At 44.1% G+C, this 24,131-nt stretch overlaps 1 protein-coding gene across 6 annotated transcripts in view; it reads right to left on the bottom strand.

The window, feature by feature from the left end:
• The window catches only part of LOC139101751 (serine/threonine-protein kinase Wnk), a 198,463-nt gene that overhangs the window by 26,676 nt on the left and 147,656 nt on the right, over positions 1 to 24,131 (bottom strand). The window contains exon 1 of one of the 6 annotated variants that reach the window (XM_070655150.1): positions 472 to 630. The exons of the other annotated variants lie outside the window; for them this stretch is intronic. Within the exon in view, the coding sequence (XP_070511251.1) occupies positions 472 to 549 (78 nt within the window). The 5' untranslated portion in view covers positions 550 to 630. Of the gene's footprint in view, positions 1 to 471; positions 631 to 24,131 lie in introns of those variants that run through there. 6 annotated transcript variants of the gene reach the window in all.

Below are 24,131 nucleotides of genomic sequence, written 5' to 3'. Positions count from 1 at the left end.
CGTAACGCGCGGTCTGGTAATCCAATCGATAGACGATGATCATCTGCCCGGCTAAATTGATACCGATTCATCACGCGATAAGTCACCCGCGTAGGATAGAGTTTCCCCGTGGGAAAAGAACCGCTTTATGCGGCTAGTGCCGCGGGAGCGAAAGGGGGCGCCGCGCCGTTACGTGACGCTCGCTTAATTACCACTCGCTCGTGAACGAGTGACCCGAATGATCGCGCTTTGCCTTCCCCATCACGGCCTATCGCGTGAGATAAAACTAATGAGAATAAACGTCACGGCGTAACAGAGTAATCCACGATCGCCGGGCGGAATTATAATCTCGACGGAGATAAACGCCCGGCGATATAGACGCGCGCCACCGGGTCCGCGCGAATCGTAATTTCCGCGTGTAATAAAATTGAATAAGCCGCGTTTAACCGTGCGATTGTTCAATTGCCGAATAATCACGGATGATTCACTCACCCGTCTCGCCGCTTCTTCGATCGCCGTGTGCCCATAATGGCGTCGCCGGCCGGTCTTCCTCGAGATCTCTCGACACATTAATCAATTAGCCATTATCGCACGCAACAAGAGCATCCGTGGTTAATCGCCGCTCACTTCAGCCCGCTCTCTCCCGGGGCGCAACAAATACGAGCGCGTCGAATATGATTGAAGGCTTTAACACGGCACGAGTTCGACAAATAGGTTGTGCGATTGTTTCGCGTCGTGAATACATCGAAGACGAACTGGACGTACATACGTATGTCGCCGATGCTGGTTACGCCGGTTGCGCGCGCGCCCTGACGGCGCGTACGAAAACTGCGATCCTTAGGGCGCGTGTACCGCGGGTGTAACAAGTACACACACGTACATACAAGTGCATACAAGTGCCGGGATATAGTAGATAGAATGGAACGAAAGTAATTCTCATAAATCACACGACTAGATAGCGCCGTTCGATAATTAACATCCGCTCGACCTCGTTTTCCGCAGAAGCGAGAGGATGCTGCGCGCATCGAGCCGGAAGGGGGAACGCACGGAGGGACAAGAGGTCGAAGATACGTCATCAGCGCCGCCGTCGTGAAAAGCACAAACGAGGGACGATAATTCAGAAGTCGACGGTCGTTGTAATTTTATCTTCGGACGGCGCGGCGAGGGAGAAACCCCCAGGAACGCGGAGCGAAACGGGCGGTGGGACGGGCGCGCGAGAAACAGAAAGAAGAAGAAAAACAGAGGTAGATGTGCCGTAATGTTTTACGATTCTCATTTATAATGTCGGGTAATGTTCCGCTCAGTATGCAGTGCGTATTCGCGGACGACGCGGACTGCATCGCCGTCGCCGTCGTCGTTGCACCGTGCACACGCCGGAATATCGTTCCGCGCGGCATTAATTTTCGTATCTGGAATTTATCGCGTCCTTCTTCCCCTTTGTCACTTTCCGTTCCCTCGTCCCAACGTCAACCGCGAATATTTCGCGAGTTGGGAATTTAACTGGCGGTCTTGCGAACGCGCTTTCTCGCTGCGGTCTTTTTTCTTTTCTTTTCTTTTTTTCTCTCTTTTTTTCCTCTCTATTCTTTTCTCAAAGAGAGAAGAAAAGAAGAGAGAAAGAGAGAGAGAGACGGAGGGAGAGATGAGGTGGCGGCAGAGTACAGCAGAAACGCTGAATTATTTTCGCTCCCACTGGATTGTTCATCTCGCTCTGTTGTTGGAGTGATACGTATTTTAAAACGTAATTTGAGACTTGAAAACCCGCAAAAGCTGGGAAAACAAATGCCCAGATCTTATGTACTTAATTATTAGGGCTTGTAAATTTTTCGCAGGAAGAAATCGTACAAACAGCCGCGGCTGATACATTTCCGGTAGCGTTTAAAATAGTCGTCCTGGCGGAGAAAAATCGACGCGCCGATGAATTGATCACGAAAGCGAGTCTGCAAAGTTCCCTGACTTATCTCCGAATTATTCGTGAGATACGCGCGGAGCTCGCTCCGAGAATGTTTCATCTGGTATGATAAATATTTCCAGCTAAATAGCCGGAGGGGGTTGAAAGCGGACGTTTTTAGGTGCATCAGGAAAAATTACCGACGTGACTCTGCCCGGCTAGAAATACGAGGTCCCCGACCTCTCCGCGATATTGCTGTAATCTATCGCAAGTGCCAGGTGGACCGTTATAAAAGTTGCGCGTGTAAAAAGAAAAAGAAAAAAAAAAAATATATATATATAACCGAGGAAATAAATTATAATTGCATCCATCACACGATCACCGTAACTCGATTAAAAAAGGACGCGAGTCCGTATAATTCAGCGTAATACGCCCCAGATAAGCGTATAGCACTTAGGTGAAATTAACATTAATAAAATTTGCTCGTTTCAGCGAAATTCCCAGAAGACTACACCGGAACCTTCATAATGGCTGCGTTTTACGAACTTCGCGGCGCGGGGGCTCATTTATAAAGCTTGAACGAGGAAGACGAGCGGTGGTTCCGCGAATTCAATAAAAGATGCCTGAGTAGGCGGAGTGCTCTCACTTTTTCACGACGTTATCGAACGAGAAACTGCAGCAGCCGCATGCCACTCAACCTCGAAAGAGAAAGAACAATTGTGAGGATAGATATCATTTCATAGTGCGAACGCGCACAACTGGTAAAACGTACATCCTCTCTTGCATTTGCTTTATTTGAGAACGTGTACTCTTAGCAAATTATTTTTAACAGCGCATAATATCGTAAATATTCAATGGATTCCGTCTTTGAAAACACCCTCGTATTAATGATGTATTCGACATTACACAGCGCGAATTTACTTTCGCTTCTTCTAAGATAAAGAACTGTTTTGCATTGAACAATTTTCAGTAATGATACGGATTCGATAAATGAACGTAATATATTTTATACAATAATTTAAAATATTTAAATAGTTCTCGCTTTAATTACGTGAACTGGACGTTATTAATTTAACTGATGAACACCGCGAATTATTCATCAGTTAAAAATTTGTAACACATGAAAATTAATATTCACGATTATTTCTATTGCTCGGAAGCGAATAGTGGAGGAACGCGCGGCGTACGTGACTTTAAGGTCCCCAATCGCACACCGCGCGCCGTCTATCTGGTCACCTTCGTACTACTATCGGACAGATTCGAGCACGCAGCAAGCAAAACCAGCGTTCCCGCGCACACCGAAAATTAGTCGGATTTAACAAAGAAAGTGATCCCGCCGCGACGACTTCACCTCCACAATCGGTCATCTATATACGGAGAATACGTCTGAGCACTTTTTGCGTCTCTACGGGTAATTTTAATACGTTTATTCAACGATTATATTTTTTTTCTTAACCTGCTCCGCACGAGCGATAAATAATTGTGTAAAAGCTGCTTCTACAATGCGGATTAACTACAATCTCGGTTAAGCTTGCCCTTTATCTCTGTTCTAATTAGATTTAGAAAGAGATAAAGAGCGAGTTGAGCCGAGATTGAAGTTAATCTGCGTCGACAGAAATTTGGCTCAAGCCCGCTTCGATTTAATCGAACGAAGCAGCCTTTAACTTTTAACAACGGCGTTCTCGAATACATTTCCGGTGTATTTCCAGAAGTAATTATATGTATTTTTTTACAGCGCAGTCATATCGTGCGATCAATCAAGCATCCAGAGAACGGCGAGCGAGCGGCGTACGCGATTCTCGGACGTAAAAAGAGAAAAAAAAGCAAGAGGAGGAAAAGTGCCATCTTGCTTCAATAAAGCAACCTCAGGGTGAGCATAATTTGTCATTAAATTAACGTTGCTTTGTTACGCGGGTAGAAATTACTTTTCTTCTAAAGTGAACATTATTTCGAAAGCTCGGTTATTTAATTTTCTTGTATGTGATATTCGATATGATATATTATTCAGCATAGTATTCAACCTATACATTGATGACTCGGCTCGGCACCCGCACTGAGAGGAGGAGGAGGTCTTGGAAAGACATCTAGCATCGGCGGAGCAACTTTAAGGTAACTATCAATTTTTATTTCCATAAAATTAATATCTTCCTATTACTGCTTATCAAAATCTTTTTGTCGTTACAACACCAATAAAAAAAAGAGTTTAATAATTTTAAAGAAGTTTTCTTGTTTTAATTGATTATCTGAAATATTAGAAACGCGTAGAAATTATTTCTTTTAAACAATGAATATTATTTCGATCTCTACAATTTAATTTTTATTTCTGTTTGTTACAGAATCATCGTTGCTGTGTATAACTCCGCTGCTGCACATCGACCAGTGAGTCAGTAATATTTTTTTTATAACGTTAACGTTATGGGGAAGCGTACAAGCGAAACAATCCTTAATTAAATGTGTCTTGACTAAGAAAAAATTGTCAGACGTTATATGTCGATACTGTCAGGTTGTAGAGACGAGTCTTCAAATAACTCACTTTCAACGAACGTTTTTTTCCCCTTATCGTTACGTCGTCTGACGCAACAAACGAAACGAATAAAAAAAATAAAAAAAAATCGAAACAACCGTTTATTCGAGTGAAATTCCAATTGACGTAACATAATTGCATAACAGAACCCATATATTATGATTGCATTATAATTATATGTCAATTAATCAGTCAGGCAGTAATAAAACGTTAATTATCATGTAATCCTTTTACAATGATTATACTATACGAAACTGATAAATGCTATTTACATTAACATCCGTTTAAATCGTATCGTGTACAATATCTGCATAGCACGTAATATATTCGGGAAGAGTTTCGTTCTTGCTGAGGACTTGTTTCAAAAGAACAGGTTTTCTATTTATGTATAAACGATCAAGAGGTACGGTAGTGGCCTCGTATATAATATACGTTAATATATAATTATTCTTTTAACTATGGGTGGATATGTAAATAAGGAGGGTATAATCTGTAATCATTATATTAAATAACAACGTATTACTGACACAATTACAAAACGGTAATTAAACCACCAATCGTACCGGGCTACGTGTTCCGGTTTATACGTTATATCCACCGCACCGTATTAAGAGCTAGCCCTCGATAGCATTTTTAAAGCACCAACCGACACGTAGCATAAGTGCGACACTCGTAGCCAAACGAAGGGGAAGTTGCAATTTCTGCGATAGCAATTTATTCGGGTCGAATAGGCTTATTAATATCCGCGAATGACAGACAAAACACACATCTCGATCGGCTCATAATAGCACGTTGCCGGCAGAATAATCGCGCGTTGGACCCCCACGTCTCGGCTAACGACGACGCCTCACATCGCCCATATTATCTCGATCCTCTCCGTTTTATCACTCGCATTATGATGTCGGAATATATGTATAGCACGTTGTTCGCCGCCACCGCACCTTGGAACATCAACCGGCAATCGCGGTGTATCGATTTTCTGCCTGACGACTTTTGCGGAACGGCGTTAAAGCCCCTTTTTATCGCCGGCGTGGGGGACTATATTGCCCATTAGGATCCTTGCAGAAATCTTCATTTGTCCGCGAGATCGAAATCTGAAATGCGTCTCTGTTCTATCGCTTCGACGTCCTACAAAGAGTACAGAAATAATCGCGATCATTTTAACGAAGGCTTAACGAGCTGGAATCGCGATTCCGAAATTTTTCTGTTGATTTATTTAACCCAGATGCCCGCTTTTTTTTTTTTCGCGAGACGTATTCGCGAAAGTGATTCATTAATGTCCTCGAGACGCGAAAATAAAACTCGTGCCTCTCGGCGAACCAGTTGAGACGGGAATAAAACGGCAAATTTACGCTTGCGAGAAGTAAATGGGGAACAAGTTGCGCCTCGGATGTCCTCCGCGGAGACGTTAAGCCGCGTAAAACGCGTCGAGGACGCGCGTCTAAAGATTGCAATTTTATCGCAACACGCGTTTAGCATCGCGCGGGTAATAATGCACGTAGAACGTGGACATCGGGAGCCCGCGTGTTAAGCCGCAACGACAAGGGGAAGAGAATCCGCTGAAAGCCGGCGCCACGACGTCCATTTAATTAAATTAAATCCAAAATCAATTACCGGTGCGCGTACACAGTTTCCGCGGTAAGGCTCGCGCCTAGGACGGAGCCGTTCGCGAAGAGGGAGAGAATTCGCCTCGGCAAAAACATAAATCGTCGATGAATCGACCCGCGTGAGCTGGCCACGGGATGCAAGCAATTATGTAACTATCCCGCGCCGATGCTCGACGATTAAATCTTCCCGCAACTACGTACGTGTGCGCGTGTGTACGTATATTTGTGCGCGCGTAAGCGTCGTGACTGGTTATTTTTGCGTCTGGGAAAATATACTTAATACGTGGCGCAACCTCGCTGAAATAATATTAACAATCGCCAACTTAAAACTCTTACTCACAGTTTATTTCGTAAACAATAGACGGTAATTACCGAAACAGATAATTTATTACGCCAGAAATTCGCAATATTTATTCACGGTATCTCTATAAGTTTTTAAAAATTGTCACTTTATTTTGAACACAGCTTCTTAACAGCAGCTAATAAAAATATGAAAGAAAAAAAAAAGTATGACAAGCAAGACATTTTTCCGAATTTACGTCCCGAATAAATTAAATTTTTTTAAATTACTTTTATACGAATGTGAAAAATCACTTTTACAACGCCGAGAGTCTCTCCCGTACACCCTCACATTCGCGCGCTCGTAATGATATCAGTATGTGCGCACCAGAGTGTGTGCATATTCAACCAGGAGATAACCGCGAAGCGAACGCAACTTGGAATTGAATAACAACTGGAATCGAGAAGGGGGGAATTGTCTCGGTGCGGTTGAAACGTAATGTGAAGAATAAACCGGCGATGGTTTATTTATCTTTTAATCGATTCCGAATACGAGGCCCACCCTTGCCGGGACACACTGATTGGCAAGAAATCGCGTGCCACCCTGCTCGCCGTCCGAAAAACCGGTATGAGTTACGGCGTCGAGATAAAATCGTCTCTCACTCCGCCGAGGCTTTGCCGCCCGCGCCCGTTCCCTTCCTTTTCGTCGGGATCGGCGATATTGCGCCGATCCTACGAGACGACTGCTTTTTCTTGCGGGTTATGGCAAACGTGGGGCGAATGCGTGTGCGTCCGAGAGAAATCCTGCGTATCGATACGATCGAGTTGTCATGCCGCAAATCGCTTTTTCAGTCGTCGCGCTCCGCCGCCGGAGAGAGAAAGAGAACGCGCCCGCCCGTCTGGCATCTCGGTGATATTAATCTCGGACGAAAGTTAATTTAGAATTGATTTACAGGTACACGGGGCGCGTCGTTCAATACATCGCGAGCTCGTTGTAGATTATCTTATTAACCGAATAAATAACACCGGGTGTCCCATACACCACGGAGATGAGACGTTCAGCAGTAATTAATTTTAAATCTTGCCTCGACGAGCGTTTTCGTTCTGAGGTCGCGCCTTTCAAAAGATCATTCATTACTCAATTCTCCAATATTCCGTAAAGAAACCAGTAACATTATTCCCTCATAAAGAAAAGAAATTTTTAATAATTAAAAAAATCATGTTAGCTCGTCGCAACGCAGGAAACTTGTAGGAACGTGCGCTTATTCCCGCGATAATCAAACCGAAAGAGGAACTCGAAATGTCAAACGTATAGCAGGAAACTATTGCGTCACGTATGTACGCTATCGGTTACAAATTCCGCAACTGGAGTAACTAATTGTAAGTACACGCGGCATTTAAATGTCGAAAGGATAAGTGCGAGTATATCGTGTCGCTTGAAAATATAATGAACCCGCGAGTTACGATCGCAGCTAAACTTTGCACCGTGAAACGCGAACAACGGCGCGCGTAAACAGAAGGATATTCTCTTTGTCCGGCATAAAACGCGAGTTATATAACCGACCGCGCTCGAATGTCAAAGACCAGCGTTAAATTGTTCTCGTGACCGCGGTTGAATGTCGCCCCCCATGTATATCATCGGCTGTGCTCGGCTGTAAAGCGCTAGATTGCGTGAGGCATTTGCTAATTGAATTTAATCTCGGGCCAGCTTTTTACGCCGATTTTTACGTCGGCGATCGATAATTGCCGATCCGAGACGGTTTTGCGAAACTGGTCGGCGCGACGGGCTTGGCATGCAGCATGCACGCGCGGTAATTGCATCCCAAGTGACGAGGTCGCGAATGAGATCACCGAGCGATCAACTCGCGTCGTATCTCTCGATTGCCCGCTATCTTAGCCCGCCAGTTACCGTTTTATAGAATATACTTGGAGGAACGTGACGCGGACGATCTATATAACGATTATAGAGCGCGCCGACGTTTATACGGGGCACTTTCAACGTTAACGTTACGGTGGCTAAAGCAGAAAACACATCGCCACGGCTCCTTCTCGTAAAAAGCGCTTTGAACGTAGCTTCGGTAATTGTTCGGTCGCTGCAAAGTGTGCAAAAAAAAAAAAAAGAAAAAAAATCTTTATAGTTTTATTTTCCGCTAACAGCGCGAGGGAGAGAGAAAGAGAGAGCAGAGGGACGAGGGGCGTCTCGTAAAAGCAAAGTCGAATCGTTATTTTCCGGAGGCCGCGACGATGATGACCCGTGGGTTTTTCAACACAACACTTGTTCATAACGAATCTGCGCGCGTCTGATAAACGAACCACTTGGAAGCTAAATTAATCAACTTTTTGCAAATTTCTTCACTTTGAGCCAAAGTACATGATTAGTTTATAATTTCATCAATTTTCTCTACTTCTTACTTAACGAAGTCGATCACAATTTCGTTTCTAAGGGATTCAAATATCATTTAAAAAGTTTGATGAACGGGAAGCGAGGGTAATGAGAATCTCGGCGTCACTCGTGCGCTCGGACAGAAACCGTCTCCGATATCTGGCGGATTCGCAATAATTATGTCGACCTTGAACGCAGGATTCCTCTTTGGAAACCCGTTGTCGGGTCGTACCGATGTTCTCTCAAGGTTTAATAAGTAGTAATAAGAAGACAGTGCGAATGTATAATGCAATAATTTTGACGACGGAAAAAAAGTCGCTCGCGTGTCTAAGTAATTACTGGAAGAAAGCCTTCCTCGCGTACGCCTCTCCAACGCAAGTAATGACCATCGGCGTGTAATTCCAGACCTCCGCGAGTCTCGTAAGCTCCCCCCCCCCTCATCCCTGCCGTTTTTTCGCCGATAAAAAAAGATGAGTAGGAAAAATAATCGGATACATTATATCTCCGTTTGACATCTATATGGATGTATTGGTAATAATCAGCCGGACCTTGAGGATCGATAGGGTCATTTATATAGAATGAAACTGAGAATGCTGGAAGGTGAAGGGCGGTAAATGGCACCTCAAGGCGAAATACTAATAGTGGGGCCTCGCGTACGGAAAATGAATCGATCTCAATTATCGCGGGAGATACGTCGGAGAACTCGAGATACGCTGCGGGTTAATATATTTATCACTTGCTAGACCTGCATTACACCCGTACTCGTTTTCATTTATTCATTTAGTTTTTTTTTTTTTCCCTCCCTCTCCTTTCTTTTGATTCCTTATCGCGGCGTTATTTCCACGCGAAAGAATTAATCTCAATTTCCTCGATCTCGTCCGAGTAATAACTGGGCCGATAATTTTTTTAATGCGATCTAAAGATACCTGCTCTGAATTTACCCCGCGCACGTATAAATATCCGTGATCTCGCGGCGATCGGGATCTCCCTCGCTCTAATAATTCATCTCGGTAGTCTCTCTTACGGCCTTCCTCCTGGCAATAAAATCCGCAACAATGGCCTCCGACGTTTTTATCGTTCCACTTAATAACGACGGGCACGGCCAAGTTCCAACTGACGCTAAACGTATAGCCGGCCGATGTTCATGAATCCGATAATTGTCCCGACCTTGGTGCGCGATCGTACTCCGCTGCTCCGATAAAATTCATCGCGTCGATCCGCGCGCGATTTCGACTCGTGTTACTTATTTAACAGCCGGCACGACGGGCTGCAAACCGCGATGTACCGTATATACGGATTGAAAATAAACGACCCGTTAAATATTCCGACTTGACACACGCACCAGCTCAATAATTGCGATGGCCTCGGAACACCTCGCGTAATTTCTTCGTGCTCGAATCGCGCCTCGTAACGAGCACACGCCTGATAAAACTACACCCGCATCAAATGAAACGATCACGATACAAAAGTTGTTATCGCGCTGCCATTTTGCGCGCGACTGCATTAGTCTCATTATTCGCGATGAGAAGCTGAGAAAAAAGGAGCAAGGCATGGGCTATCTTTCGTGGTAACGAGCTTCTCGGGTGAAGCAAGGTTGGAAAAATATTTGTTATCCTGAGGCATTAACAAACAAATTTTTTTTTTTTTACGAATACGGTAAAAAAAATATTGAACGCTTGAAAAGAAACAATAAAACGACAAGTTCCCAATCTGTGCGCTACGGGATGTGTTCTTCCGTTATATTTCACGGAACATTTGTTTCGGAATTGTGCAGCAATGCGAATAATCGTGCGATAATACCTGGTATTAAAAAAAAAAAAAAGCCCAATAGCTCATGACTCTTCGACGAGTTTTATTAATGTCCGTACGTAACAGACGAGGAATACTTTACGGGTGTCGTTACGGAGCCCGAGGATGGCGCGAGGATGCTCGAGTAAAGTACGACGGTATAAATATCGACGATGCATGTCTCAGAGTACGAATACAATTAAAGATACCGAGAGAAAAAAGAAAGGCGGTTGGAGGCGCGAGAGAAAGAGAAAGGCGGGAACCCGGGCGAGCGAACGATAGGAGGAAAAGGGGATAGGAGGAAAAGGGGAGAGGAGGAAAAATAAAAATAATAAAAAACCGAGGCGAAAAGGGTATCTCGAAGTCGTGACCCACGTTGCGATGGAGTTATCGGCTATGAACTGACGGGCGCGAAGGGCCTCGTCGCGTACCCCGTTGCGGCGTAGATCTCGAAGGCGTAAATTGGTCGGAAGGATGGGGCGGGAGAAGAAAATCGTTTTATTACGAAGAGAGAGGAGAGCGGAGACGGCGCGATTTCGCGCGCGGCATGAACAACTCCGTGGATACGCGGCCTCCTCTTTACCCCCTTTGCCCTTTTTTTGCGCGTGCACACACGCTTTATGTTACTCGCTCCTCTCCCGCGTCCGCCTGCCGTCCCGGCGGTCTTTTTGTTTCGCACAGCACGTGGACGATGAGGGAAGTCGAGACATTGCCGTACCTTCCTTCGCATCTCTGGCAAACCGTACCAGCTAGTCTCTGTTTCTCCTCCTCTTTCTTTCTCTTCTGCGGAGTGTCTTCTACAGAAAATCTCGCGTGTTTGCGATCAGTGGTTCTCCGTGCGTAAAGTCCACGGATAGCCGCGATACAACATCGACGATAACGTGCGCGCAATTGTACAGACTAAATATCGAAATCCCGTAGAAATGTCGAAATTAATTTTCCGCAAAGTGAATTGTAATAGAATCATAAAGTCTCGCGGTGCTCAAAACTGTACGCGGAAAAGTTGCATAAATTTAGTTAATTGCGGCAGTTTTTTTGTTTGCAACTCGAATCAATTCGCCGGTCGAGCGCCCGCCGGTGCCGACGTGTATATATTCGCGCGAGAAGATACCCGGCTACTTCGTGCGCCATAAATATTCGCGAGGGCGGGCTCGCTTCCGGGCACCCACTGGCTGCTGCCGCACGCATCGCTGAATCCGAGTTATGTTAGAACGTGCTAATAACAAGCCGATTCCACTCCACTGTGAATTCCGTCATTCTATTACACGGCGTACGCCTGCCTCCCCGGGGATTTATAGACCCAGCGAGCATTCCGATGCTGCCGTCACGCGTCGTAGGGTTCTCCTCCACCGCGGACCCATCCCTCCCCCCGCCCCCCGTGTCCCTCTCTTCATCGCGCCGGAAACGGATGAAGGAAGTTCACGAAATTGAAACCCGAGATTAATATCGCGGAACGCGAGTCACGAAATTGACGATGCAAAAAAATTATAGCACCGAATAATCGAGAGACCGAATTAAAAGAGAAACGAAGGAAATAAGATAAATGGTTGTTTTAGTCTTCGCTAAATAATTGCCGCTTTATGAACTTTGTACGAAATTGCAGTTGCGTTTTCGACTGTAGCCGATGTATGCGTCAGAGATTAAAGTCACAGACTTCGGTAAATAGGACGTGAGCACTTTCGCACCGAGGGATCCGCGGGGCGATAAACGTTTATCCTATGCAGATCTCGAGAGGACTTCAAGGTCCGGGGGTCCGCTACGTCAGACATTTCATTACCTCGTATTACACGGCAATAAGAGATAAACGGCGCGACGCGACGCGTCGCGGAAAATAAAGAAAGGCGAAACGCACCACAAATCAAACGGGGAACGAAAACGGAAACGTTTTGAGCGAGCAAATCGGCGTGGTGCATCGCGCGAAATTTACGATGCAAACGAGCGGCGTACAAATAATGTAGCTGTCAAGCTGGCAACACCAGTCGGCGGTGTTCGGCCGAGTAACACAAACGCCCGGGCATTTGCATAATCGGAAACGATATGCATCGATAAACCGCGATCGTCAGCGGCGCGGCAATCGGCGGGACGAGGAACTCTCTACGCTCACCTGCGATATCGTTGAAACGCGCCAACCGACGGCGATCCCTTCTAAAAACGTGAAATACCATTTTAAGAAAATTTATTTCCGGATTCACGACACGTTCCTACCCTGTGGCGTCGTTACATTTCTTCGAGATACAAATAATAACTGCAAAATTATTTTAAATTAAAAAAAAAAAAAAAAAAAAAAAAAATGCGTAACTCGTTCGTAACAGCTTAATCGCTTCGATTAGATTACACTGCGAGAAAGAACCGCAGGCGGGCTACACGGAAATGCAAGTGACAAGTGTTTGGGGAACTTGCCCGCTGCGTACGACAGTATTTTACAAGCGAAGAGCCATTATAATGACATTTAAACGCCACGCCGCGGATTGCATCGCCGCTGGCGCAAGCTTTTCTAACCGGATGATTTATTTGGCACGGCGTTGAGCCGACGGCATCACGAAGAATTACGGGGGCGTGATGAATCTAATAAAATGCGCATGCACTCTGCCCTCTAATTCGCGGAATGCTCTGCCAAGTATTCGCCGCGTCATGAAAAATTGCCGTCCACTGTCTCGGAAACGCGGCATCGCAAAATCTGCGCTCATATATTAAATTTAATCGTGCGTATTAATACAGCTGATCTCACGCGATACTCAAGAAAATAATCGTCGCAACTTATGTTTATTAAATTTATATTAAATTCATATATTTATATTCAAAGCAAAAATTATTAAAATTAATAAAAAAAAGTGTCTCGATAAATGCAAATAAATATACGTTAATTTGATCAACGTATCCCATTGTAATATTAAATTTTCGGTCTTGTCTAAGCGTACCAGAATTTGTTGAATCGATCAATAAGAAAAATCGTGTGGCTGAATATTTTCCGAACATAGATTTATCTTCGTTCGTGATCGAACGATGGGCTTCTTCCGCGACTTGCATGCTCTCCGCGGTGATCAGGTTGATTTTTCATTTAATTGCGACGAAAGAAGCCACGATGTAGCCGCGACCCACTGGTATCGCTCGCGCATACCATCGTGGCGTACCGCATAAGCCCTGCATAAACGTCGTGCGAGTCGGCGGCCTTGAGTCACGCACGACGAAGCGACCGGGTAGTAAATGAAGGAACGAAAGCGAGGAACGGGGAGAAAAGAGAACGCGGGAGCACGACGTGGAGGAAAGTAAAAGGTCGCGACCGGAAGATCGAGGAGGGCAACGCGAAGAACAGGACAGGGAGAAAATCGTGCGGACGGACAGCAGAAGGGGGATGAGGGAGTAAAGGGAGCTGCTCTCCCAAGAGAGCGGATCTCACCGGGCCGGGTCGCGACGCGCTGTTCCTCTCGCTCGGTGTTATACGAGCGTCGGGGTGAACGGGCGGATTGCACGCATATACGTCGTGATCTCGCGCCGGGCGAAACTTGCGACGCTTCGGTGCTCCGTGCGGATACACGGCGACAGCGTGCAGCATCCGCGCTCTCCTTATCGCGATTCGACATTTATTCGTTCCACGAAGGGTCGGGGCTTCGGTTACGCTCATCGCGATTGCCCGGGACGACAACGTACAAATACTGTCTTCGACAGAGTCGCGTCTTCGGCCTGACACCCTCGAAATGAGACTTTACGTATTTTAGATCGATGCGAGATGTGCCTCGCTCTGCTTTCGTTCTCGAATAACAAACACATGGCGACGACGCCGTCGAAAGACTGTTACTTTCAATATTCCTTGCCTGTGACATGAAGCTGTATTTACGTGCCTGCACGTGACATCGCGCTCTCGTAACGAGACAAGTGTCGGTTGACCAGCTGGTTCTTCTGGTTCCCCGTCCGGTCTCCCTTCGAAATCGAGAGTCCGCTGGTACGCGCGCAAAACCAGTCGCTCGGGGAAGAAAAAGATGAGACGGACTCGAGGGGAAGATAGGGGAACGGCAAACGAGAAGTCCCGGTCTCCCTTAGTTCTCGGTGGAATTTACAGCGCGAATCGTGTTTTCCTGCGGTAATTCCCGCCCACGATTGCTTAACGTGAACATTAAGCACACGATTCCTAATCCGGGATAATGCCCATTGTTACCCTAGTATTCGTCCACCGGGGCCGAGATCGATTTCACGAGTCGGCCAATTGAAACCGATTGAATTAAACAATAACGCTTCGTGCTTCGTTACCATTTCACCGATTCGCATCCATTCTATTCGATTAGTATCAATTAATTACACAAACGATTCTTGGCTCTTTTCGCCGAGCTTATCAATTTCAAACCAATAGCTGCGAAATATTATTTTAATTACCAAGTTTTCACTGTTATAAATTCTGAAAATTAAAGAGAAACTTAAATTTAAATTAGAATGCTCATTACTTCTCTCATTTATTCTTTAATAATTTTCTTATCTCATTATTTCTAAAAATGAGACAAGGTTTATTAACGTATTTCCATTTTTTTTTTTTTTTAATAAATAAATTCAGTTAACGTCGAGGGGCGCGTTATAAGAATGTAGTAGGAAGGCTGAATATCACTGGCAAAAGCTGTTTAATATAAAACTGGGACGAGTAATAAAGCGTATCTCAAAGATATGATTTAACAATGAGCATTATCCGCACGTTAATTTGAATAAAGGGTGGAAACTGAAAGGTATAATGCGGAGAAGTTAACGCGGTAGCTCGTATCCCCCGTCTACGCTTTTATACGTGTATTGAGCGCGGACTATGCTCTTTCCCGCGGCAATGTGCTTTCAAGAGCACTTAACAGCATCCACGTTGAGTGCTCGGGTTCTAATCTGAGATTGCTGAATACCTTCTGCTAATTGAATGCACAGCTCATCGCGATTAAACTTACCCAGGGTGGCATACGCTCGACGTTTCGAGCGGATTCATGGCTTTCGCTCGAAAATCAGAAACCCGCCCGATGAATAGTCTTAACGAACCGTTCTTCCGTGGCGATATAAATTTATGCCGGCGCAGGTACCGACTTTTAATCCTAATTATACGCGTATCGCGCCGAAAAGTTTCATGAGGAGGCAATAAATAATAAATATTCGATGTATATCGAGAATCAAGGGGGGAAAAATTACCACAGACCTCACGCGCGGGGAATAAATTATTCGGGACGCGATCCTCGCATGGTCCGGAGGCGTGAACGAATGTCGGGGACCTTTTTCGGGAGGGCCCACTACCGCGGAGGATCGTATCAAATCGTATTCGAAGCGGGTTGACGTCTCGGAAAAGGTCGACTGAAAAATTAAGCACCCGCTTCCACATAAATTTGCCATTTCGCGGGCACGATTTATCGAGACCGTACATAATAAATGTTGACCGAAGGCAAGCAACCGGGATTGAACGTAGATAGATCAGGAGAGGAGGAGGGGAGGGGTTTATCCTTTCCAATCTGAGTAACCTTCTTGCAATATTTGAATTGGATGCAAAAAGGTTTTCAATCTTCTCGCGGGTGGGACGCAAAATGAAGTGAAGTCAATTTCAATGTTAAGCCCGCGACGCTTATCAGCAACGACGCGCGAATCGCTCGGAGATATTTGCTGCGATTCAATAGCGTCGTGAATCATTCGAATACGAGCTAACTTCGATGCTCTTGGCTGCCCACGGAAATTCGCGACGAGCAAAGCCTATTCGATTGACCGCCGCGAGGTAATAGTTTTTCTTCTCGCAACGCTCGTCGATTCCCAAGCGCTTTACAAGCGAGCCGTGCGATTTCACAGCGATTCAATCGATTGATCACGCTGTCCGCGATCGGGGCCCTGTTTCTTCGTGTGCGGTAGAACTCCGTTTCACCAGCTCGCCGCTCGAAATACAGATTTCGCACTCGATATTTAGGAAAATATTAATATCTAATCGCGCCCATGTCAATCGACATTTTTTTTCCACATTTACGAGACACTTGAAATTAATTTACCGCGATCAGATATTACGCTTGACAAACAACCGGGTAATCACAGATACTTTTTTTTTTTTTCTGAAAATTTCCGCGTTTGTTTTTGCATCGAGCCTTGACGAGTTAATTAAGCGTGACCGTCTTTCGAACTGGAGTCTTATTTGTAACGTAAACAGCGGGAGAAAGTTTATTTGATCGGGGCTGAAAGTGACGGCGGGCACCGTAACCGGTCCGCAATCGGCTATCGGTTGCACGGCTGGCGAGCGCACGTGCGAATTAAAGAGACGAGTTGAGCGCCACTACGACGGCATTCCACGATGTGCTGTTAGCCCGTTGCATCCGCGGTGTGTTGCACCCGCGAACCTCATGGCGCATGTACGCTCCGTACATCGTATGCGCGCGTAATACACGTGCGTCGCATTCATCATATTATTACGTGTTAATAAAATCGATGCTTTTCAACGCTCGTTACATCTCGCGCCGTACGACGATGCCATCGCGACGAAGGGCCATCGATCAAATGACGCATATTGTTCGATTTTGCGAAAATAGACGACCCCCGTCGACGTCTTGCGACGGCATTACCGCGCAATTAAAAGAGCAAGGCCGATTACGCGCGTAAGAGGATCCGACTAATTTATAATTCTTTTCACGGCGGTCGCAGCAACGAGATTTTTCTCCCGGTGACTCTCCAGCGCGAGGGTCTCTCCCCGGTTTCTCGATTTAAGATGGATCTTGCGCGTAGAGTGTATGCACATAGTACCGTGTACATTTAAGTCTCGGAGTGACTTCGAATCCGATAGCCAGCGACAGCGAATTGCCGCCGAATAAGATTCCTCGCGTGGATATGGACGAGCGGAAACGATTTGCCTGCCGGGCAAAGAACCCTCTTTGCTCGGCAGGAAAATCGATTACCGCGCCTTTCTTCTCCCCGGAGCTGTTTCAGCGTTTCCCTACGGCAGATTGGCGTCGAGTTCTGTCGCACATAAATAGATAAGGAACCGGTACGTTATTCCCGAGCAATGCTTCGACCGCCGTAGCAACGACAACGGGGGAGAAAAGACGAAAGAGAACACGGATCCGCGATCCTTCCTGCATACTGAATGCCGCCGGGGTGAGCGCCTAGATACTCGAGTGCATTCAACGCGTTTCCTAAGCGCCGATACGTCGATCAAAGCTGCCGAAAATGTCTAACGTCGACATTTTTCCGCGCGACACCGAAATCAAAACCGTCTTATTTCGAGAGCCGCTCGAATAGCAATAAATATACAAGGAAAAAAAAAAAGAAAAAAATATAATAAAGTTGGATAAATGAATAAAATTAAATGTTATATTTTTGGTTTCGACTATATACCTAAAACTGGGTGGGCGGGTTTGATGTTTTGATTCATTGACCTATTTTCTTACAACGCGCTGCTTCTGTAAATACACGAGAGCTTCATAAAATCCACTGGAACAAAAGATTTTCACACACGCGCATACTGGATCAACAGCAGATTTTTTAATAAAAGCACCAATTTATAAGGACGCAGCGAGGAATGTACAAACAAGGTACTTCCATTGTTTTCCTGCTGCATACAAAAATTTGCCAATAAAATCGAAAGCCAATCTAGCGTCCAATTCCGCTGCGAACCAATAACTGGCGGAGAAATTTAATTTTCTCTATCTGTAGGATTGAAAATTAAACTTATCTTTTTTTTTTTTCCTCCACCGTTAATCTTCTTGACTTCAGTTATTTATAGTTTTGTAAAAGAAAAACTCTTATGAGGCGAATGTGAATTTATTACATCCGTCGGAAATGCAATAAAAGAAATGGCTTTGTCAGAAACTACTTCTCCTCAGATACAAAACTTAGTTCATATACATTGATCGTTCGTTTATAGTCCAGCTTAATTACTAGAAAATACGGGTACCTACATAAAAAGTTTTAGCAAAGAATACGGGTAAAAATCGATGAATTAAAAATATAATCCGGAAAGAGATACAAATCGGAATTTCGAGGTGGATCAATAACGCGGTTTCTCGCGTAGATATATACTTTTGGTACAACGGCACAGCCGTGAAATATGATGAAACAAGAGGATGTATTCGTCGAGCGCATCGACGCAGCGCTCGTTCGCGTTCGCGTACCGGTATAGACGAACAAATCTAATTTAACCAAATAGAATTTCATACGGGGGATGATCTCGAACCCCCGGCTAACCTGTGGCGCATCGTTATATGCGGTACGCGCGGAGATCGTTTCCCCACGGGCACGGAGAAACGCTGGTTCCTGTCGTCGCGCGAGAGATTAATTTCGCACGCCGGTGCAGCCTGACACCGTGCTAATATCACGTAAATGGGATCACAATGGCGGACCGCAGTTTCCAATCATGTCGCTCGCGCCAGCCACGTGTATATCCGAGTAATCGTTACCCCGGCGTAACACATATATGCTCTCGCCAGACCGCGTCGATATAATTAAGACGCGACTTGCACCGCGGACGAAATTAGTCTCCCGGAATCGGTTATAACGCTGTCGCGGCTCGGTATCTTCACGTGAAAGTCAATATCACCAGGACGGGAATATTGTTGCGATAAAATCGCCAATGAAGTAATACTATTAAAAATAAAACTGATACAATCTCGAAACGGTTAAAAAATGTCAATTAAAATAATTATGTCGATATAACATCCCTTAATAACAAAATTAATAACCGGAATACATCCCCATCGTCGAACTCGTTACCATCGTCGTAAAAAAAAAAAGAAAAAAAAAATAGGGTATAGTGTTTTCACTCTGGTGTGATAATCGTTCCCAGTTCGTTACGAGAGCTCGATTCGTCAGTGTTTCCGAGCAAGCGAAAAGCATCTTGGTAATGTGCGCGCTTACTCCGAGGGAAAAGAAAAACGATCGGGCATCATGAGAGATGCATTGGCGCGGCGGCCGTCGAATGATAATGCCTAAGTGGCAAATTGCACGGCGGCAAAAGGGCCAATTTCACTTCTCCGCGGGAATCTTGAAAGCACGAGAAGCAGGTTAATTACGGGGTCGTAGGAAGGAAGGGGAGAAGGGAACCGGGGCCCCTTTGTATCATCCGTACACCCGACGATTGCTAACACTTAGTTTCTACTTGCACCGCGGCGGTGCCGCTGCCAAACTGCGCGAACATAACTCCTCGCCTGTATCCCGCGACCCTCGATCGTTGCCGATCATCGGGGCCGATTTGTGCAAATTGCCACGGTAACCGCTTCCCATTTTCGACATCTTCCGTACATTTGCCTCTCCGCGTGCAACGTTCGCGAAAGCACAGGTTTTCGGCGAGTTGAAGAGATTTTGAAAGAGAATAGTAACAATGATCTCAACGTTTTGATAAAAGTCGTCCCGTAGCCGCCGATCCGAAATTATGTAGATGCGATCAGAGCACGTCGAATAGTGGGCGAGATGAGACTGCGCGCGTAAAATCCGCGTGCTTTTATTATTCATCGCCCGAAGTGATTCGAGGACAAAGCGAATATCCGCACGGCTTTTCTACGCCTCGGCTGTCAAGCTGCAAAATGGAAAAAGGAGATTCCGTTTGGCGCGAAACATGCTCTTATTGAACTTGAGATTCTTCCTCGAGAATGACGACGGGTCGAGAGAAAGTAAGACACCGCGCGAACGTTAAGTAGCTTCTTATTGTAGTTCTGACTGAGAGATAAATAAGCGTTTTTATCTCGCGCCGACTAAAAATATCCAAATACGAATTACGCGCGAGAAAAATATTTGATTTCGATTATAATACTTAAATAACGTCGCCAGATTCATTTCCTTCACGTGCGAGATAGTTTTTCACGTTCCAGAAAAATTGTGTTCTCGCGTCTTTATAATTGAACGATACTACAATTCGATCAGTACTTGCGTTTCACGTTAAAGTCGGGGGGGAGGCGTTTCTTAAATGACGAGCATGTTCTTTTTTTGTTTCTTTCCCAAGATGGAAAGGTATGATGACGTCAACGAGGCGGCATAACTAAAGCGACTGACAGGCAAGGGCAAGGTGAAAGACAAGTAATATATGCTCTCGTGTAAGACGTGAGAAAGCGTCAGGCTCTTTTTCATTGACATGAGAATCGGGCCTGACGTCAAAAGTAAAAACTCAGAGACGAAGAAGGGAGGAAGTTGCGTGACACGCTCAAGAAAAAAATACGAATGACATAGCGCTTACTCGATTCTGAACCATGGCACAATTTCTTATCAATTCGCGATCTAGGTTACGTAAAAGGTCAAACGTTCGTCGGATGTAATTTTTTTTATACTGTCGCAAGGAGATTTAAAATATCAGTTTTGATATAGAAAAAATAATTGAGATAAATCGGATACAGGCAATAATTAAAAAAATAAAAAAAATAATAATTAAAAAAAAATGAAAAGAACCGGCAAAAATAAAACCTTATTTAAAAAAAATTTCATAAAAAACAAGATCTACGGCTGTTTGATTTGCCGGACGTATTAAGCGTTTATCACTGGCACGACGATTGGCATTCAGCGAATTTGACGTGGATCATAATTAATAGTCGGGCGTGGAATATGATCGCGCAGGATGATTCGACGATTTTTTTATATTTTTTTTTTCCCCGAAAAAGAAGAACAAAACGGGAAGTGCGAGCGGTAGGAAATTACGGAGCAGCGTGCGATTGACAGAATCGAATTTTGAAACTGGTCCATAGTGGAGGAGTCGGACGAATTCTCATTAGCAAGATGCATCGTACGGTACGGGCGAGTGCTGCAATGGGGATCCGGTAAATCAATCGAATAGTAATTAACTGGCGCGGGTAACTCTCTGACTGGCACGAGTTTGAGTTTCGAAGCGGTGATACGATACAAACGAGATCCATACAGCCATACCGGACGATTTCAGCGAAATATTTGCGTAGCTACATTTCCGGATTACTATCAACCCGGCCGATATAATTGCCCGCCATTAACGAGACATTAATTACATTAGCAGACGCGACGGATCGATGTGTAAAAACACGATTTAACTCCGGAATATATCGGAATATATATATATATATCGAAAGTAAAATGTTGACTCGACGTATCGAAATGGATTAAATTAGAAAAATTTCAAATACGTTTATATACTCCGTAATATTTTACCTCGTACGTCTTTTGACGCAATATTTTAATATCGTTGAAATTAAATTAAAACCTCGCGAAAACGAATAATTCACTTTATATTATTAAACTACATTAATTAATATTTTTCATTAACGTAGCCGTATAATAAATAACATATAAACGCGTCGTTTAGTACTGTTTTTCCAAATAGATTTTAACTATAAAATCGTACAACGTTTTTGAGCAAAATATAATGATTAATTGTACATAATCAAGTATTTTTAATATATCATTAATTATAATTCATAAAAAAACCTACCGACAAAAACGGATAAAATATGTGATGATTGTATCACGAATTCCACAAAGTGCGCTTTATTTAAATTCAAAAATTTTTCAACCAGCAAGTGTAATGTTTTACCATTTGATGCGGGGAAATGCTTATTTGTGAAAAAATATGAGTCGAAAAATATTGTGATTTTTTCCGACAGGTTTGCGTCGGTTAAAAAACGATATTTGCATTAAAATAATATCAAAAAAAAAATATAACGATGAAAGGCGTGCGTGTGCGTGTGCGTCACAAATGAAAAAGGGGGACAAAAGTTTATTCTGTTCAAATAAAAGCGCGAGCAAAATATTCCCGATTATTCTTGAGCGTTAAAACGAGTACGCATTTAATCTCGCTGAGCCCGTAGCGACGAAGCGTTACTAACGGCCAATAATTGCCCCCATGACGACGTGAATTGACGCATATCCGCCTGCGACTCGTGCCCTCGCGATGAAAGCACGGAGAGGCAAGATTCGGTTCCACAGATAATATTCCGCGCGTAAGCAAGTAATTTCATTATCTAAATGCTGATTGCCGGCGAAAGTTTAATGCGGCATAACCACTAACATTACCACGTTTGCCAATGGAATTTCATCTTTTCCTCCGTGAAGGTACGTCGTTATCCCGTTACACGAGACCGCGTTTTCTACGACTGCGAGAGGCTCCTAAGTACTTGCGCGTCTCATTTATCTAATTATCTCACTCGAGTGGTACTTAAAAAAAAGTTTAAATAATAATTTCCTCAAGGTGGAAAGTAGCAAATAGTTGTGACCCTCCCATAATTATTTCAGCAATTATTTTTTTTTTATAGGAAAAGAACTTAAACGTTTTTTATTATTTATTTATTTTTTTTTTTAACAAAATTGGGTCAGGCAGCCTTTTAACAGATTATCTAAAATTTATTAACAATCGATTAAATATTAATCAACTTTGGTTTTGTAAGTATCTCGACGATATACGGAAATTGCATTCAAACATTGTATCGCGTTCGATCTCGTGCAAATTGGCAAGGCGGAATGTCAAGTTCAACATACTGGAATTCGAGACGCGTAAGACAGAACACAGATACCGCTTTGTAATGCAACGTCAAGGAGCGTGACCCAAGCTTAAGACGCGAGATCACGAACGGGGAGGCAAACCAGCTTCTGTAGTCTACTCTGAAGCGGCTTCACTCTAATACCGCATTCAGTCCTGTTCTCCGGCGTTCAGTAAATCGTCCTAATATGTATTCAGAGCGATTTTGAATGGAGAATCTATTTCAGCGCGATTATAACCAGCCCGTGCTTCCAATATACGTCGTACGGAACTGGCATTAAGGATTTCACCGCATCTATGAACTCCGAGAATTTCACTGCGCTTAATAAAGATCCTCCGTTAGCGACGAGATATCAGATCAAACGTTAATATCGTCACAGTGCCGTGCAATAATTTCGGGTATCGTGTCCCTTCGTGCATGAATCAACAAGGCGCTCTATATTCGAGCAGCTAATGCGAAGGCACCTCCCGTAATTCTCTAAGCGTTTTATATTATCCGCGTGATAACATTATTAAAAGCGGAATAACATTAATAAAGCCTGAAGTGAGAATATATAATAAGGCTAAAGAGATTAATGATAAATGTAGTTATAAGGTATGCCTCCCCTTTCCGAAGTAGCAAACAAAGAGATGAAAATTTCTAAGGTTAATCACGTAGTGCTATATACATAAAAAAAAAATTTTTTTAAAGAGAAGAGAGAGTATAAAAATAGAAAAGAGCAGGAATTTGAGACAAAGCCAAATGGCGGTACCGGTAATCCTCTGATCCTACTTGGGATTTCATTGTCTTACTCTACTACATTACCCGCAAAATTTTTCCCGTGCACGTATGTGCATTCGTGAACCACTCGTTGCGCTCCATTTTTTTCCGATGAAAAGGAAAAATCACTCTTACCTGTAACAAAAAAAAAATGTTTTCTTTAATTCACAAGTATGAATCAAATAGTACTTATACTATATAAGACGTAATAGTAGACAAATACAAGTATGCTTTCAACAATTTAACACTGAGTTTCTATTTGATATCAATCGCAATGAGTTCGAATTTCGCGAAGCATTCTCAAGATAAATAGCTTCCTTCATATTTCTCGGCGGTCGTAATGAGGGCAGGAAAGTATAATTATCGGAATAGCTGGGCGCTAAATTGACACGCGTTCAAATTATCATCAAACGAAGGTCGAGCATCCCGCAGAGCGATCTTATTGTTGGTGTACCCTCTTCATTTACAGGCCTCCGCCCACCCGCCTTCCTCTTTCTGGCAATTAATCTTCGCTCAA

The sequence above is a fragment of the Cardiocondyla obscurior genome, linkage group LG04 (assembly GCF_019399895.1).
Source record: "Cardiocondyla obscurior isolate alpha-2009 linkage group LG04, Cobs3.1, whole genome shotgun sequence".
NCBI classification, from domain to species: Eukaryota; Metazoa; Arthropoda; class Insecta; order Hymenoptera; family Formicidae; genus Cardiocondyla; species Cardiocondyla obscurior.
This window is presented reverse-complemented; position numbering and strand designations above follow the sequence as displayed.